Source organism: Lissotriton vulgaris, chromosome 7 (genome assembly GCF_964263255.1).
Source record: "Lissotriton vulgaris chromosome 7, aLisVul1.2, whole genome shotgun sequence".
NCBI lineage: Eukaryota > Metazoa > Chordata > Amphibia > Caudata > Salamandridae > Lissotriton > Lissotriton vulgaris.
The window spans coordinates 1,098,738,599-1,098,756,816 of NC_141695.1; the positions used below are offsets into that span (position 1 = coordinate 1,098,738,599).

The 18,218-nt window shown below is 45.6% G+C and overlaps 1 protein-coding gene across 1 annotated transcript in view; it reads right to left on the reverse strand.

The window, feature by feature from the left end:
• Positions 1 to 12,807, reverse strand: part of MEIKIN (meiotic kinetochore factor) — a 976,054-nt gene extending 963,247 nt beyond the window's left edge. Inside the window, exon 1 of the mRNA XM_086928855.1 lies at positions 12,553 to 12,807. Within this exon, the coding sequence (XP_086784981.1) occupies positions 12,553 to 12,703 (151 nt within the window). The 5' untranslated portion in view covers positions 12,704 to 12,807. The remainder of the gene's footprint in view (positions 1 to 12,552) is intronic.
• Between the last annotated feature and the right edge of the window lie 5,411 nt (positions 12,808 to 18,218).

Sequence of the window (18,218 nt, forward strand, 5' to 3'; positions counted from 1 at the left end):
ACCTTATAATGGATGTGGAACGCTCCAACATTATGATAGAATAGCCGACTATTGCCTCACTGTCAGTCTATTGATGCTCAAAACTTGGTGGTCCAGTTAGAACTTTAAAGAAGGTCAAAGTTGATAATGTGTAAAGGCAGGAGAATGTCCACCAAAAGGTGTCAGATATATCAGCATAAATAAGCGTGGTAAAACTGATATATATCACAGATCTCCAGCAAGTTAAAATCCTAAAGGTCTGGTTTTGTGTCAGTCAAATACCCAATTAAACGGATCATAAATACCACTCAAGTTAATTAGAAGAAACTGGTCAGGGACGTTCGCGCCGGTAATAAAACTGGAAAGCGATAACGGGAACCGTCTAACTTCAGATAGTGTCCGCATGTAATGTGGGGATCTGCTTGTTCCTGGTCACAGCGACGCAGGACGCATGATGTAGCTCCTGATACACGTCTGTTGTATACAGTAACGTGGTAAAACTCCGATATATATCATAGATCTCCGGAAAGTTCAAATCCTAAATGTCTGGTATTGTGTCAGTCAAATACCCAATTAAACGGATCATAAGTACCACTCAAGTTAATTAGAAGAAACTGGTTAGGGACGTTCGTGCCGGAAATAATACTGGACAGAGATAATAACCGGGGGCAGTCTAACTTCAGACAGTGTCCGCTTGTAATGTGGGGATCTGCTTGTTTCTGGTCACAGCAACTCGGGGCGCATGATGTAGTTCCTGATATACGTCCGTTGGATTCAGCAAAAGGTATATAAAGATGCTTACGACAAAAAGTGGGATGCCAGAAGCAAGGCCTAAAGAACCGGGCAGTGGGTTCTGGTAAGGAAGCCCCAGGTGGCAAGCAGCAAAGGGGACAAATTCTATGAGCCAGAGAAGATAGAACTTGTCAAAAACAATGCAGTAGTTCTGGAGAACTGTAAAATGTGGAGCATGGATAGACTTACGGAATGCCCCCTGAATTGGATTCCCACTGAAAAGGGGGAGGATCGGTTTCGGTCCAAGTGGGGTTCGGGTCCTGAAAAAAGGGTTTGCGGGACAGCGTTCCCTACCAGGTGGCAGAAAGATTTTGTAATGACCTAGGCTACTGTTCCTGTTTTGTTACCTGGGTTTTCTTTCCTCTGTGTACTTCCTGTTCTTTTGACTCCTCTCTCTCCCTCTCTTTCTCATCCTTTTCTCCTCTCTCTGCCCTTACTTTCCACTTTCTCTCCATTAGGGAGGGAGATGTGTTGTATCTTACATGGTCTCTACCACTTCCCCTTTCCCCCTCCTCTGTTCTCCCCTTAGCATCTTCCTTAGAATCCTCTGCTGGAGGCTATTTAGAATGTTGGCCGTCTTGCCAGAACGTCTTCAGTCACTTCAACTACCTTATCTGGTAGAGACATGGTCTAGCAGCAGATTCCCTACCTTTGTATTTCCCAGGCGTCAGACTGGATCCGGAAGATTGTGCTAGACTGGAAATCCACTTTGCAAAGCCACTGTAGCAGCTTTCACTCTGGTAGAATGAGCTCTTAAGTCTTTAGGAGACTGCTTTTTTGCCATGGTGTAGCAAATCTTGATGCAGAGGACAACCCATCTTGAGGGGGTCCTCTTCTGCACCGCATGACCTTTCTTAGCTCCCAAGTACCCCACAAAGAGTTGTTGGTCCCACAGGAACTCTTTAGTGTGGTCAAGGTATGACAACAACACTCTTTTTGGCTCCAGGCAGTGGGGTCACTCTTCTTTTTTAGAGGGATGCGGCGGAGCCGAGAAAGTGGCAAGGTGACAGATTGCCCCAGTGGAAAGATGTTACCACTTTTGGTAAGAAAGAGACCCTAGTGTGAATCACCAACTTATCTGGGAAGATGGTCAGGTGAGGAGGCTTGGATGACAGAGCCTACAATTCGCTCACCCTCCTGGCAGATCTGATTGCTACTAAAAAAGGCTGTTTTGAGTAAGCAGCCGGAGGGGGCAATTGTGCAGAGGTTCAAATGGAGCGAACATTAGAAAGGTGAAAAACAAATTAAGGGCCCACTTAGGCATGATGAAAGGAGACATATGTACAACCCTTTGAGAAATCTATAAACAATGGGAGATTTAAACAATGGGAGATTTAAACAATGGGAGATTTAAACAAAGAGGGTTGGTTTGGCAGCTGCAGAAAGGCAGGCAGGGCTTAAAGGGACCCTTTGAGAGTGCCAAAAGCAGAGCCCTGCTAAGGGTTAGAACAAAAAGTAAAATTTTAGATAGGAAAGCTGAAAGTGGGTCAATCAACTTTTCTGTACAATAAAATACAAATGTGTTCCATCAGCAGGCATAACCCCGACTTGGTAGAGGGACGCCTGGCTCCCAAAATAATATTACCGACTTCGGGAGTAAGGCTGAATGCTGTCAACAGCAACCGCTCAATCTCCACGCAAGAAGGCGTAGTGTTGACAGTTTCTGATGGAGAACCGCCATGTTGACAGTGAACCCCAGCGAATGCAGGTCTGTCGTAGTCTGGAGGTGGGAGACGACAGCCTGGGCAAGCCCGCCTACAACAGCCGGTCCTCGAGATAGGGGGAGAGGCTGACATCCTTGGTCTGTGCAGATGAGCTGCAACCACCGCCATCACCTTGGTGAACACCCAAGGGGCGCTGGTAAAACTAAAGGGGAGCATGATGAACTAATAATGCTCATGGCCTACCATAAACCGCAGATAGCACTAATAGGCAGGCAGGACGGGAATATGGAAATAGGCATCCTGCAAGCCCAACGCTACCATCCAGTCTACTGGGTCCAGGGCAGACAAGACCTGAGCCAATGTGAGAATGTTCCTTTTTGAGGAAGGAGTTGAAGGCTCATAGATCTAGGATAGGACAGGACTAGAAAGTAGCGGGAATAGCAACCACAGCCTACTTCTGGCGCAGGAACCCTCTATAGGGTTCCCTTAGCCAAGAGAGCCATTACTTCCTCTTGAAGTAAAATGAGATGATCCGCTGTCAGATGTAAGATAGAGGGGTAGTCTTGAAGAGGATGGAGTAGCTCCTTCGGACTATATAGAGACTACACCTGTCCAAAGTGACACTGAGTCAGTGGTGAAGGTGATGGTGGATCCTGCCACCAACTGTATGCCCATGAAGGGCAAGATAAGGAGGATTTGGAGGGTGAGGCTGCAGGGGAGGTGGTGGACTGACTCAACCCCTGACTGCCTGATCCAAGGGGTCGGAACGAGTGGCACCATTGGCCGTGGGGAGGTTGCTGGCCCTACCCGGTCTGGGATTGGGCTGGCTCCACTCAAAGTCCCTTCCATAGCCTCGAAAGGGGTGAAAGGCAGACTTAGGACGAGAGGTCACAGAGGTCCAAGGACTTGGCCGTAGCCATGTGTGCCTTGTCTCCGAGGAGACGGGAGCCATCAAAGGGAATGTCGTTGAGAGGCCTAGACATCCCCCACAAAGCCAGATGTTCTCAACCATGCGTGGCGTTGAACAGCCATCGTCAATGAAATCGCTCTGCCCAGCGAGTTGGTTGTATCGAGACCGCAATGGATGGCAAACTTATCTGTATCTCTCCCGTCTGATACTGCTTGGGAGAGGATTGCCCAGGCCTCCTCCAGGACCTGTGGCAGCACTTGTGCACCAGTTTCCCACAGGAAGTAGGAATAACAGCCCAATAAGCATGCTATGTTCACCGACCGAAAGACTGATGAAAGAAAAAGTTTCTTACCCCAACTTTCCAGCCTCTTGGATTCCCTGCCTGGGGGTACAGAAGTGAACACGCTATGGGAGGTAGAGGCTTGGACCACCAAGCTCTCTGGTTTAGGGTGGGTGGGGAAGAAGCTTGGGTCGTCCGGGACAGGGCAATGGGTGATTATCCTATTCACAGGAGCCCCTGTACTGGGTTTGGACCCGGTACATAGTAGGACATCTGTAAGGGCCTCATTGAAAGATAGCACGGGTTCGGAAGAGAGGACACCTGGCTGCAAGACCTCAGTCAAGTTATTAGCCTTGACCACCACCGAAGGGAGCAAAAGGTACAGGACCTACGTCACCCTTCGCACTGCCATAGCAAATCAAGCTCTCTCCTCTGTAGCCACAGTAGGAGGAGCAAGTATGCCAGTTTCTGGAGAAGTGTCCAGTCCACTGACCTCACTCAACTCTTCACACCAGTCCATGTCATGATAAGGCTGGTCTTCTAAAGGGTCCAGCGATCCCTTCCAATCTTTTTGCACTCCTAGCCCTTCAGAATAAGGATCAGGAAATGGCCCTGGACCTGAAGGTTCTGCCGGGATCGGTCGGCGTGGTACCAGCTCTGTGTCGGGAATCATAATCGGGCTGGCGCTGCTGGATTGGGGGCATTAGCAGAGCTGGGAGCGTCAGCAAAGGTTGCAAGGCACAACTGGAGCTGGACCGGATTCAGGGTGGTCAAGGGGTGGGGGGGGAGACATCAGTGCATGGAGCCAATTGATGCCTGCCTCTGGATCCGGATTTTTCTTCTCTAAATATTCATACTTGCAGCCATCACAACCTAAAATGGCATAACGGATTATGAGTATCAAAAACAGGTAAGAAGGGTAATTCAACCCAGCATAAAGGTGCACAATTTAATTGATAGCAGCAAGAACAAACTGGTGTCATAGTTTAAGACATTTTTCAAAATCTCAGAAGCACCAACTCTGTAAACTCTGAGTATAACAACATATCAAAACATTTGCAAACTAGGATATTTTTCCATTCATGTTTGAACTGCTCTTGTGGAAAAAGGGAGGAGAAGTGCTAATGACAGAAACTGCATGGCACGGACACAAATTGCTGAGATTCCACTTTTAAGCACATTTGGGACATTCAGTGACTGGAAACGTATCCCACTTTGTGAATATATTTTAATGCCAATAACTAATATTAAACCTTAAATAAACATGACTGTCCATTGGTTGAATTAAATAACATAATAAGAAGTAACTGGTCAGTGAAATGCCAAAGAAATGCTAAAAACTGGGATCTATCTCTCTCTTTGGCCACACCTAACTCCGCCCCACTGACCAGTGTCAGATTGGCAGGGTGGGCAATCTGGCATTGCCCGAGGGGCCTGAGGAAAAGGTAGCTGGTGGGCCGCTTTTCAGCCTTAGATACAATGTAATTTTCCTGTGCTGTAGCTTAAAGGCTGCTGTAGCCTTGGAGAGAAGATCCGAGCTTGTTATAATCAAGTGCCAAGAATGGCTGGCTCATTGTCCTCTGGTACAGTAGTACAATGTGCGAAACTGAGCAGGCACAGCATGTGATGGGTCCCCTCCCATTCTGAGTCTCTCAGAGACACAGTGAGGCCACTGGGAGTGATTGGGATCTTTTTGAGCGTCACAACCAGCTTTAATTTTACCTGGGGTGACGAGAAAAGGGACTGTGCAGGGTGAAAGATGAAGTGTGACAGCCATCTGTCACCAAAAAAAAAAAAAAAAATTCTAAAAAGGTTCTATTTTCCTTTTCGAATGTAGCACTTAGCTACCTTGTTATCTGGGAGGGACTCCGGTTCACCACCGCACGAAAATAAAAAATAATGCAAGCAACCAAAATGAGCAAAAAGAAAAAACTATTTGACAACAGAAAATAAATGTGTGAAAAACGTTCATTTTGGGCCAAATGACAAAGGTAAGGGAGAACAGACATGGCGGGACAGTAACAAAATGGACTGAGCAAGGTGAGCAATGTGGAGAGAGACAAAAGGAGATGTGAGACAGCAGAGTGGAGAAGAATGACAAAAATATTTGAAGGGGAAAACGAAATCAAGTGACGAATAAAGGAAAGGTAGAGAAAAGAGGATAAGAGTGGTAGAGATGGTTGAGTGAGGGGGGAGAGATTAGGGGAAGAAGTTGTGAGAGGCAGTGGAGTGAAGTGCAGAAATTGGTAAAGATAGAGAGAAAGTGGAGAAGAGAAAGGCAGGAAAGTGGTGATAGAGGATGTGGTGTAATGACCGGAGCTTTCGACTTTGGAACTTTAGAACCAGGTTTGAGTCTTGGCGTTGGCTCAACATTTTGTGATTATCGGCATATCACTAAGCCAGTGCCTTAAAAAACTAATGTGTACATGTAAACACTTCTTTTTGGTAGAGTGTACACTATATAAAACTACAAAAAAAAGTTAATGGCGAAGGAAATGATGGAGAGGAGAGAAAAGCAGACGAGGGGGTCAAACATTTCCTGGTCTCTGAGAAGAAAAAAAAGAAGGATGTTTACTAGTACCTCACATGCACTATCCTACTTCTCTACCTCAGTCTAGTGCATATTTTAGAGGCTGCTGGCATTCTAGGAGATAATGCTAATTGTAGACTACAATCCACCAGTGGAATTTCCTTAATCAAAGGGATGGAATGGTAAAAGAAATTCCACCTGTGGATTCGCCTTTGGTTTAAACACTGCCTCAAGGCACATGAGGACTTTCTGATACTGCCTGCTGCGAAACAATAAAGAGGACATATAAGATTATAAAATCAAGTATAGTACAAAGAAATTCACGGGGCAGAGAGATGTGAAAGAGGCTGACAGGAGAGAGCAAGATAGGGGGAAAGGGAAGGTTTGCAAGACAGAGACATTAAATAGAACTTAATGGAGAGATGCAAAATGACAGGTGGGATAACGGCCTGGGAGATATACAAATAACAATAAAAAACAAGCATTTACAATGCAACGGTTTCGCCTTTGCAAAAGTTAGAGCTATTGGCATTGTAAATGACAAAAATTGTATTTATGTGTTGGTTTTGAAAACAGATAAATAAATGGCATTGTCATTTACAATGTCAATAGCTTAATCTCTCGCAAATGCCACACACACAGAGCCCCCCCACACACACACCCACACAGAGCCACCCACACACACACAGAGCCCCCCCAGACACTGCGAGCCCCCCCAGACACTGCGAGTACCCTACCGTTTTTAGTCTCCTGTTTATTTTTTGAAACGTTCTATTAAGTGACCCGTTTCTCATGTAAAGTAACTGGTCCTATAGTACAGCGCTCTGACACCTTTGGGTAATGTCCGCGCTATATAAAAATGCACTAAATAAAAAAAACTCAGTGCTTAGTTTCTTCCGGAGTCTGCACCTCTCTGTTCAGGTGTGTGTGTATATATATATATATCGCTCTGGTGTATGTTCCGGATTATGGATTCTAGCGTTTACTCCGTGGTCTGGATTCCAGCATTTCCCCTGTGTCCTCCTGGTGTGTAACCTTCCGTGCCGGTGTATTCTGGAGTTTATTGCACACATTCTTCAGGCGCAAACATACCCACAACAGCCACACATTCATCCTGCACGACACACACACATGCATTCAGAGAAATACCCTATATACTGCCTGAGCTCCCAGCATGATTAGTCTCCTTGCTGGATACATAGCCATGCATATTCACACACATACAGCCATCCAGAGGCATAATAATAGTGCAAGAGCCCTAAGCAAAGTAACGTAACCCAGTAGGACTCCGTGGAGTATTGACTCCATTGTGGGGGGGGGCAATGGACCTCTCACTCACCTGTGACCTCCTTCTTATTACACTGCATTTGCATACTAGTGTACTAGTGATAGCGACACAAATTTAATTATCTCAAACACATGCCATGCTGCAAAGAAGTGCACCGATCCTTCGGAAATAACCCGTGAAAGAAAAAAATACACCTCACGCAGATAAACAAATCCACAAAAGCAATTTATCAGAGGCAAGTAAAAAGCGAGCTGAACAAAAATAGACATGCTGCCACAGACATTGGACCCAGTGTGATTAACTTACTGAGTTCAGCTTATTTTTTCACTGTAAATTCGGGCGTTTTTTGTTATGTATTTATGATGGTACTCGTAACATAAGTACTGTGAAAAGCAATACACCTCGCCAGTGATATCTACCGGTTTTGCCAATGCTTTTTTTTACCAAGATGGCAATCCTTAATGCAGGCCCATCTGCAGCAGCTGTCAATTTAGTTATATTTATAGAAACACTTTTCAGGGATGCCTGCTGCCATGCATGCACACTTGCAGGCAGCCATCTTGGAATAATAAACCAAATCTTTTTTAAATTAGTCTGGCAGAAGCAGCTGTGTGTGCCGTTCAGAGAGTCGGTGAGAAAGTAGGACCTGGTCTGCAATGCAAGCTCTGACATCATTAGTCTGTCACTGACATCATTAGTGGGAAAGTACATGCCATCCCATTAAAATACTCCTTGGGCAGGACAAACACAATAGAGGGGAAATGCAAATAATCAGAAGCAGTGAAGTGGCATATGGCCAGAAAAAATATTCAGTCAGGAGCAAGGGGCTGAATCAAAGACTGCTCTACGTTCAGCAGATTATTAACTATTAAGGATAGCAAAAAAAATGCACATGGAATACATAAGTTTTAAGCCACGGACCTTAAATATTCAGAATCACCAGAGACTTCTTCACATTTTCTGCTGATGCCCAAATAAAGTACTCGAGGTGTACATTATACATTTTTCGGCAGCGCAAAACCCTGGAACTAAAATCTACTCAAAACTACTCGCTAGTCTTCAGTGATACAAGGAAAATCTATATCATTAAACCAAACCCACTTAAGCCATGTGTTTTTACAAATCCTTGCTTTCAGTCACTCCACTTGATTCTTTCAGCGTGGCTAGACTACAACTCCCAGAATGCTGTTTTGAGGATGATGAAAGTCCGAGCTGTAAACAAATGGAACAAAGGTGTCTGTTAATTATTGAACAAAGACCGAGGGTCTCTCGGTTTTTGACTCAACCTGCGTCAAGGGGCATAGAACAAATTCATCCCATTCTTTATGACAATTTTTTTTTTATCAGACAAATGCGCGAATCTTAACTGAATGTTTAATGTGAATCTAAAGGCCGAGGAGACCAGTGTGGCACAAACGAGTTCTACCTCGATTCTGTGAAGAAATTCAGCACACCGAGAAGGTGCGTGCTGCGATGAACAATCACTATTTATTGTATACGGTTAATCCACACCTTTCACAAGTGGATTTTTTTTCTATTTAAAACAGGACGAGGAAATAAACCATAGTTTGAGTATAAAGATAATGCGCCTCTGCAAACTTGTACACCCAGAGCTCCTTCCCGCCTGAAGTTAAATTTATACAGAAATAGCTGGTGGTGTGTATGAACAACTCGTGACAAAAGTAAATACACAATCACACCTACTACTAGAGAGTAAAGTAGTAATAAGAAAAACAAGCATTTACGACGCATTTACACACAGGCTCAGGACGGGGGGGACGGGCTCACGGACAGCGGGAGGGGGGGGGGGGGGGGGGCGGGAACGGCCAGCACTCGCCTGGACCTGGACTTCCTCATTTGCACACGTGCTCAGGGAGGGGGGACGGGCTCACGGACATCGGGGGGGGGGGGGGCGGGAACGGCCAGCACTCTCCTGGACCTGGACTTCCTCATTTGCACACGTGCTCAGGGAGGGGGGACGGGCTCACGGACAGCGGGAGGGGGCGGCGGGAACGGCCAGCACTCACAGGACGAGGAAATAAACCATAGTTTGAGTATAAAGATAATGCGCCTCTGCAAACTTGTACACCCAGAGCTCCTTCCCGTCTGAAGTTAAATTTATCCGTAAATAGCTGGTGGTGTGTATGAACAACTCGTGACAAAAGTAAATACACAATCACACCTACTACTAAGAGAGTAAAGTAGTAAGAAGAAAAACAGGCAACGGAGAGTGAAAAGGGAGGGGGGGGCGGGAACGGGCACACGGGGCGGAACGGACAGCGGGAGGGGAGGGGGGGCAGGAAACAGAGCTCACGAGCCAAAGTACATAACAGCAATTTGATGGAACGGCGACTACGAGAAAACACGCCCACCTTCTCCACTTCATTGTGCACGCCTGAAATTTGTTACCGTTACTACTGTTTTCAAAATGGACCCAGAACCATTTTCACTATTACTATGCATAAGCTTGGTGTACTGGTTACTTGCTCAGACCCAAATTCAACATCATAACTCACTGTACAGTCCTCAACAGCGGGAGGGGGGCGGACACGGACAGCGGGAGGCAAGTCTGGAACAGAGCAACAGGTCGTTTCGCGATTCGGGGCGTGTTTGCGTGCTCTCCCCTTCCCATTGGCTGGAAGGTAAAAATCCAGCCACTGGGAAGAGAAGAGGGCGTGACTTAAAAAAAGACACTGAAACGCCCCCGAATCGCGTCAAGGCGGGCCCTGAACTCAGTGACGCTCCTCTCCTCCAATGGCTGGCCAGCATTTACGAGGCCAGCCAATGGAGAAGAGGGGCGTGTTCAGGCCCCCATACTACTAACAAAAGATTTCGGCTCCGCCCACCCACTGCTTACGCAGTGGGACGGTAGCCGAAACCTAAAAAAGAGCCCACAGGAGAGAGTGCAATAGAGAAGGGGATTTGTAGACAGAGAGAAAGAAAGGAAAAGAGAGAGCAAATGTGAGAGACTGAGTGAAGCACATAGGTAGAATGAGCGACACCAAAAGTAGACTTAGAGAGAAAAGGGAAGAACTATTAGAGGGGCAAAAAGTGATAGGGAGAACAAGAGAGCTGCACACATCAAGTAAGAAAGGGGAATAGAGAGAATCAAAGGCATTTGATTGAATTCCTGCAACTTTTCCAGATTCAGATCAAGTCTCTACCCACGATACAAAAGACATCAAGTACGAAGTATTATGCAATCCCCAAACACATCGCTTGCAAAGAGGTACCAGAGTGACAATCAAAAGAGTGAGAAACATGGTTCCTTGAAGGTGAACAGAAGCCTCCAGACACAATGGTTGCAAATGGTTTTCTGACTCATGGCCTTCTATAATACAGGATATTCAGGGATTTGGGGGGGGGGGGAGCACAGACTAAAGGACCGATAGGTGAGTAACACATTCAGGCAAATGCATAGGCCTGAAGATCATATGAGGAGACTTGCGGGTGAGTTGCAACGGAATAATATGTTTAATGGTGCGTTTAGTCTTGGCCACTGCTACCAACCCCGCGAGCTTAGAATGCTTAATTTATAAGAGATTTCTCCTAAAATTACTCCCGATATGATATTAAGCAACGTTTCATGAAAGGTCATTATAAACAAAAGTGGGCCATGTTCGCTTTCGGTGCCCGTGTTCCATAATCCGCTGTCCCCCGTGAGGCAGTGGCCCCCCCTGTTTTGCGCATGAGTACGCATGCGCACATTACGGCCGATGACGTAGTACCACGCCCACCATCATTCTGTGTCATCATCATTGCGCATGCTCTATTCGAACATGGCTCACGTCTCGGGCAGAAAGCGCCCGCGGGGTCCTTGTGCCGACCTCTGTATACAGCCCGTCTCCGTACCCCCCACCTGCCCCGCATTAAAGCTGCTACATATTTATTTAAATGTACGTGTTAAACAAATTCCATTTGGGACAGCTCTCAGCGTATCCCCAGTAAGTGTCCTCAATTCTTTAGCCTTTCCTTGCTATCGGTCCATCTGATCGGCCTCACTCGGACTTCTTCTCAGACCCCTCTCCCTTTCCTGCTGTAATCAAATCTCCATCATAGATGGTGATTAACATGGCATTAATTAAAATTAATTTATAACTGTTCCAGCCTCGTACACCGCCTCGGGCTGCTGGCGGCTCGAGGCTGGGAACAATGTTGGCACAAGGACCCCGCGGGCGCTCTCTGCCCTTCTCTGCCCTGTGACGTAGGGGGTGCAGCCACACACGGGGATACAGTAAATCTCGGAACACCCGGGCCCAATTGTGTTCCCAAACCGACCCTGCCACTGACCTCATTTTCGGGTTAATCCCCGCCCTCTAATTCTCTGCACACAGTTCCCTTGCTTCCACCCACTTCGACCATTGATTGTATTGTAATTGTATTTATGTAGCGCTTACTACCCCTGACGAGGAGTTGAAGCGCTTTTACGGCGAGTAGCACGCTATTCCGAGACCCATAGAGGATTATAGTTGAATTAGTATAGTGAAACATGCAAGTACATTTGAAGTGCACTTGCAACTGACTTTTCTTGGTTCACTAAGGACATTACGGTCTAGAAAGGAGGGCTTAGGAAGCTTTCTTAGTTCTTATTTAAAAACTCCCGATAAACGCCGGCGCCTACTGCAGTGATATAATCTTACCTACGTAGGTGAAAATCTTCCGCATATTTAAAAAATACGCATTTTTTTCGTTTTTCCAACACATCATAATATGAGACAAACAAGACATACTGGACTGCTGGTGGTTTAATTAAAGGGACTGGCCGATACAGGTTTTTAATGGAAGGGATCAATTTATGTCTATATGCACTTCTTTATCTGGAGGCTCAAAGGAGTAAAAGTCACTGCCACCTTACAAATAAAGCCATGTAAAAACATTGAACGTGTATGACCACGCGCACCTTTAACATGTATACTCATTTACGCAGCCGAGATCCGAGCAGGCAACAGCGGTGGCCCGCTGGGGGCGAGGGACGATGCCGAAGGAAAATTAATTATTTCTTTACTTTTCCCTTGTCCCTCGAAATTCCGTTACCTGCTCGGACGGCGGGCGCGTTACCTGCTCGGACGGCGGCTACATTTAAGTACATAAATAAATAAGGACTTGTACTTTTTGGCGGTCGGGTCTCCGTTTGAATCGCCAAATCAGGTCGACCGCCTCTTTTCAGGGGCAGAGGTGCCAAAGGCACGGGCGACGAGCACCGGCCTATCCCAGCCCGCTCTTTAGTGGCGCAGGCCCTTCGTTGCTTTAACCGGTTCATTTTGGCTTCAAGGTAGGGCAGAAAACTCAGCCTCAAGCCCCTTCCAACGAAGGAAGTGCTATCACTGCAAGTGCATTCCACGACGACAGGGGTCAGACAACGGCTTCGGTAGGGATCACGTGTGAGAAAGAGCCCTAATTAGGTTGAATGTCGGGGGAAGAGGCTGCCTGTCACTTGCGGCCTTGTCCAATGGAAGGCAGGTGGGTGGGACCATTGCGCAACGTCCGCACGGGCGGTCCTAAAGGGTTGGGTGGCTTGTTGTGACTAACCTTCTAGTGCGTGCGTGGTAAGATGTAGAGGTTCAGTATTCCGAGTCAGGGTAGGTCGTTTATGTTTTTAAAGGTCATACTTGGCTGTATTTTACATTTTTGGAGAATGAGGAAGAAACCTTAAGGCATTCATTTGGTGCATTGGTGTACACGGGGCTGGCCTTTACCCTAGGTACTAAGTGTTTATATTGCTTGCGTGTCTCATTTTAGCTACATGTATATTTATTACAGTTAGAGTTGTGTCCATTTAGTGAGATAGATTTCAGAACTTACATATTTTTTTCAATATAATGGACTAGAAATACATTTAATTCTGCTGCAATGCTCCTAAAATGTATCTCCTCGGAGTTGTAAAGTTCCTCGTGTCTATGTGTTAGTAAATCATCAAAAACATTTTTTTTAACTTTGCATTCCGGGAATGTGTAGCCACGCTAAAATTTGAACTACTAATCCCAGAATGCAAATTACTGCGCGAGCCATTTCTCTCTTAGGCCATGTACAGCTGTCATGTCTCTATCCCCTTAAATTTCCTGGTGGCTAATGACATGCAATTTTTGTTGTTGTTGCAGAAACCTAGTATGACATTCGTAGTATTTGTATTTAATGCGCTAAGCATACTAGTAGAGTATTAGTCTCCGAGTGATAATGATGCACGTTCTAACAACTACTAAAGCATTGTACACATATTCTTTACTCACTGTGGTGTGGCCGATTTTAAAATCGTAGAACAGAAGCAAAAGCTTACTGTTTCAAACCATTTCAGGCAATGGTATTTTTGTTGTTTTGACATTCTTTCCTTTTCTCTTACCTCACTGTTTACAAACCTTGCTCGAAATATTTTGCTATAGGTGCATCATTTAGGGTTTGAGATTAAAAGAGTGTCTGGCCGCCAGAGCCCTACTGTGCGAGACACAATTTGGGAAGTAGTATATTAGACAAGCATTTTCAATGCAACGGTCTCGGCTTTAGTTAACCCCTTCCAGTCTGATGACGAGCTGGGCTCGTCATGGCGTAGCCTCTTCGCACGCTGATGACGAGCCCAGCTCGTCACGTAAAGTGCGATTTAAAAAATCTCAGCGTGCGAGCGGAATTCCGCTAGCGCGCATGAGGTTAAGCTTAAGCAATTCTGTTTGTAATTAGGTAGCTTTTAGCTTTGCTTTTATTAGTGTTTTTTTAAACGTTTATGTACATACCATATATATGTATGTATATGTATGGATGCATACGTATTGGTATTTATATAGATATGCAGATGTTTATATCTGTATGTGTATATATATATATATATATATATATATATATATATATATATATATATATATATATATATATATGTGTTTCACCTCTCAAGTAGTAAAACCACAGGTGACGAGACTGTGTGCTGACCAAAGAATTTTATTTCAAACAGACCTCGGATGCGTTTCGCCTGACCAGCAGGCTTGTTCACCGAAGCTTCAATTCATTGCAGTCGCCATTTTAAACAGTGTAACCACAACCAGTCATGTGATCAAAACTACCATTGGGAAGACAGTGAAAAAAGACCCGTAGTTTTTACGACTAAATGACACAAGCATTGATTCACGCTTTCATATCGGCCCGGGAATTCGAATTATTACAAAATTAATTCAGTGCAATCAGAGTACACAAAACATTAGTAGGTTAATAAAAGACATTATTGGTAAATTTTAGCAATTGTTGTCCTTTTAGATATACTCTCTGAATACCACACAACGCTAGTGGGAGAATGCCGCTGCTCCAATGCTATTATTTTGCACTTCTTGGCCCGTGTATGGTAATGTCCTGGTCTCGCCCCAGTGGGCAAGAACGTCTCTGTATGCCTTATATTTAAATTGTTACCCGAATTCCCACCCGAGTTATTTCATATTGCCCAAGTGGGCAGGTACTGCTTACTGTCCCCAGAAAAAGTGCCCGTGAATTGTGAATCCATAGTGCTAAGACATGTCGTGCAGAAATAGACATTAAATAATTAAAATGAGGTTACCGCCACTCTTTATCCATTTTCTGTATTTACACAAAATTTGTAGCCTATTGGGACTTAGGACCTGCACCTCTCCCTACAGGTGTGTATTAAGATATTCTTCAAGATTCAGTCCTCCCGGGGCCTTCGAATTGAGCTCTAAAATGTACCTAGATTCGAAGCGTCTTCGTTTTTTTAGTCTATCACTGCCTCTAACATTTTTAGGCACACAGTCAATTACAAAATAGCAGAGCCCTGCTTTGTTTTTGCCATGTTTTTCTTCGAAGTGTCGAGCCACCGGGTATGTTTTGTCAGCATTACGGATGGCTCGCATATGCTGCAGGATTCGCATATGTACCGGGTGTATCGTGCTGCCCACGTACCTCAGGCCACATGGGCACTGAAACACGTAGACAGCATAATCTGTCTTACAGATAAAGATTCCCCTGATTTGCTTTATTCTTTTAGATAGACCCACAGCGTACGTTTGAGTATTAACTCCTAATTTACAGGCCTTGCATTTTGTGCATTTTATAAACCATGGTTTCTTTTTTAGCCAGTCTGTCCCTCCTCCTTTTGGTTTTGGTTTAGGGGGCAGCATGTTAGACACAAGCATTTGCTTGAAGGATCTAGCCTTCCTAAATGTTATAGCCAGTCTCTTCTGGACTAGGTCTTGTAGGATAGGGTCATTCGCAATCAGGTGCCAGTGTCGGTTTAAGATCTTTCTCACATCTTTGTGCCTCTTGTTGTACGCTGTGATCATTCTAACCTGAGTGGATTCGTTTTTCTTTTTATCTAGGGGTTTGCTTTAATTAAACAGGATTTATTCTCTGCTACGTTTTTTTGCCTTTTTAATGCAGCCCTTAATGTTCTCCTGGGTATAACCTCTTGCAGTGAACCAGGTGTTGAGGGTCACAAGTTCTTTCTCCAGAGTCTCTTGGTCACTGCAATTTCGAATGGCTCTTAGGCTTTCACCATACGGAATGCTCCTAACTAGGTTAGTTGGATGGAAACTCGCCGCATGAAGCAGCGTATTTCCCGCTGTGGGCTTCCTATAGAGGTTGGAATGAAGTTTCCCATTTTTGACAAAAATGGTAAGATCTAGGAAATTTAGTCAGGTGGCACTTACGTTACTCGTGAACTTCAAATTAAGATTGTTAGTTTGAAGTTTCTTAATGAAGTTCTGGGCACTCTCCTCTGTTCCCTTCCAGATCAGGAATAGGTCGTCTATATACCTGCTCCAGTGGAGGATATTTTCCTCCCACTCCTTCTGGAATTCCGCTAGGACCACCTGCTCCTCCCACCAGCCCATATGCAAATTAGCATAGCTGGGAGCGAAGCAGGTTCCCATCGCGGTTCCACAGATCTGTTTGTATAAAATGGTGTCAAAAAGGAAATAGTTATTGTTCAGGCAAGTCGATATCATGGTTAGCAACATTTGTGTATGGAGCCAGAGGTTAATTGGGCGTTCTTTTAGGAAGTGTTTTATGGCTCGCAGGCCGTCTTCATGTCTAATGCTGGTATATAAAGTGGTAACGTCAATAGTTACCAGCAAGAGGTCTTCCTCCCATGGTAGGTCATAGATTTTTCTCAAGAAATCACTAGAGTCTTGGATAAATGAGGGGAGTTGCTTGACCAGAGGACATAGAAATGAGTCGATAAATGTAGATGTACTTTCTAGCACCCTCCCTATCGCAGAGATAATGGGGCGGCCTGGCGGGTTAGCTGTATGTGACCCGGTCCCTGTTTCACCCCCGCCTGGACTGTGCCCCCCTGAAACCTTACCGTTGTCAAGGACTTCCCACTCACGCACTTTTAGACAACCCCCTCGGGTCCGTAACAGTGTCAGAACGAACAGCATGACCCACAGTGCCCCGCCCCTCTCTTTGTTCCAGGAACCTATCACCGGGCCTCAGGCACCGGAAGTACGTCACCGTGAACTCGGAAGTCCCACCTCCGAGGCAGCGACAGCACCAGTGAAAAGCGAACGCCACTGTGAGGACGAGGTCGGAGCATTGTGGCAGGATACTCAGACTGGTGTTGGAGAGCGAGAGGAAGAGCAAGCCGAAGAAGACGAGTGGTCGGAGGACTGGTGGAGCCCTTGAGGAGGTGGCTGAAGAGCGGCCGTAGCTCAACTGGAGAGCTACGGCGGACCGCGTGAGTAGCGTAAACCTCCCCGTGAGCACGCTAGGTGTTCAGTGTATATATTGTATAGCTCTCTCACCTTTAGGCACTTGTCGCACGATAACTGCACTGTGATTATTGTAAGGCACTTCACCTTGCAAACGCCCCTCTTCCCGCCACCGTCACCCTAACACTCTTTTCTCTGACCTACTTCCCTGTCTTCCGTACGTTCCTCTTCCCCATAGAACCCTACCTCACTAGTCCGTCTTTTCTTCCCACGCACGTCCCGGTGTCGGTGTCAGCCTACGATTGAGACCCAGTTCGGTCTAACGGTCCCTTCTCTCTCTCTTATTGCCCTCCGAGGTACCTCCCCAGCAACGGAGACGAAGAACATCCCGAGACCCGGCAACAGAAGATCGTCGACCAGGAAGAACCACCCCGTCTTACCGGACTACCTTTGTCATCCTGTCTATTGACTTTCGTACCAATAAAACTCAACTATAGCCCACTATATCCGGCCTCCTTGCCTGATTTTCCGGCCCGCGACACCCCCACGATCACACTGTACTTTTGTGCACCTTAGGTATAAGGTAAAACACTGGGGTTGTAGGGTTAGTAATTTTTTGAAATTTCAGCTCTTCAAGGGAGATGAGGCTCTGATGATACCAATCTTTGCAGTTGCCTATTGTATAAATCAAATTGATGGTTCATAGCTGCCGCTGTAGTTTTTACATAATTACAGCGATTATTCAACTGCTTATATGCCTCGCTTAAATATTGCCCTCTGTCCCAGAGGACAACATTTCCCCCCTTGTCAGCGTTCCTTACTATACAGTTATGATCTGATTTGAGTTTAGTAACCAACACTGAATACTCTTTTTCTTGCTGGGTTAAATTTTTATGTTTTACACTTGTGCATTTTTCTAGATTTTGCAAGTCATTAACCACCAGTTCATGAAAAATATCGACAGTGTCCCGTAAGCTCAAAGGGGTAAACTTCGAGCTGGGTCTGAAGTCTGTAGGTACAGTTTTATTGATATTAATGTCCTGCTCCTTAGCAATCATTGTTGCTTGGCTACTGGTCGCTTCGCAGAATTCTCCGGCATTATGGTTGGCATTTTGCGAGGGTTCATCCGTCTGGCTG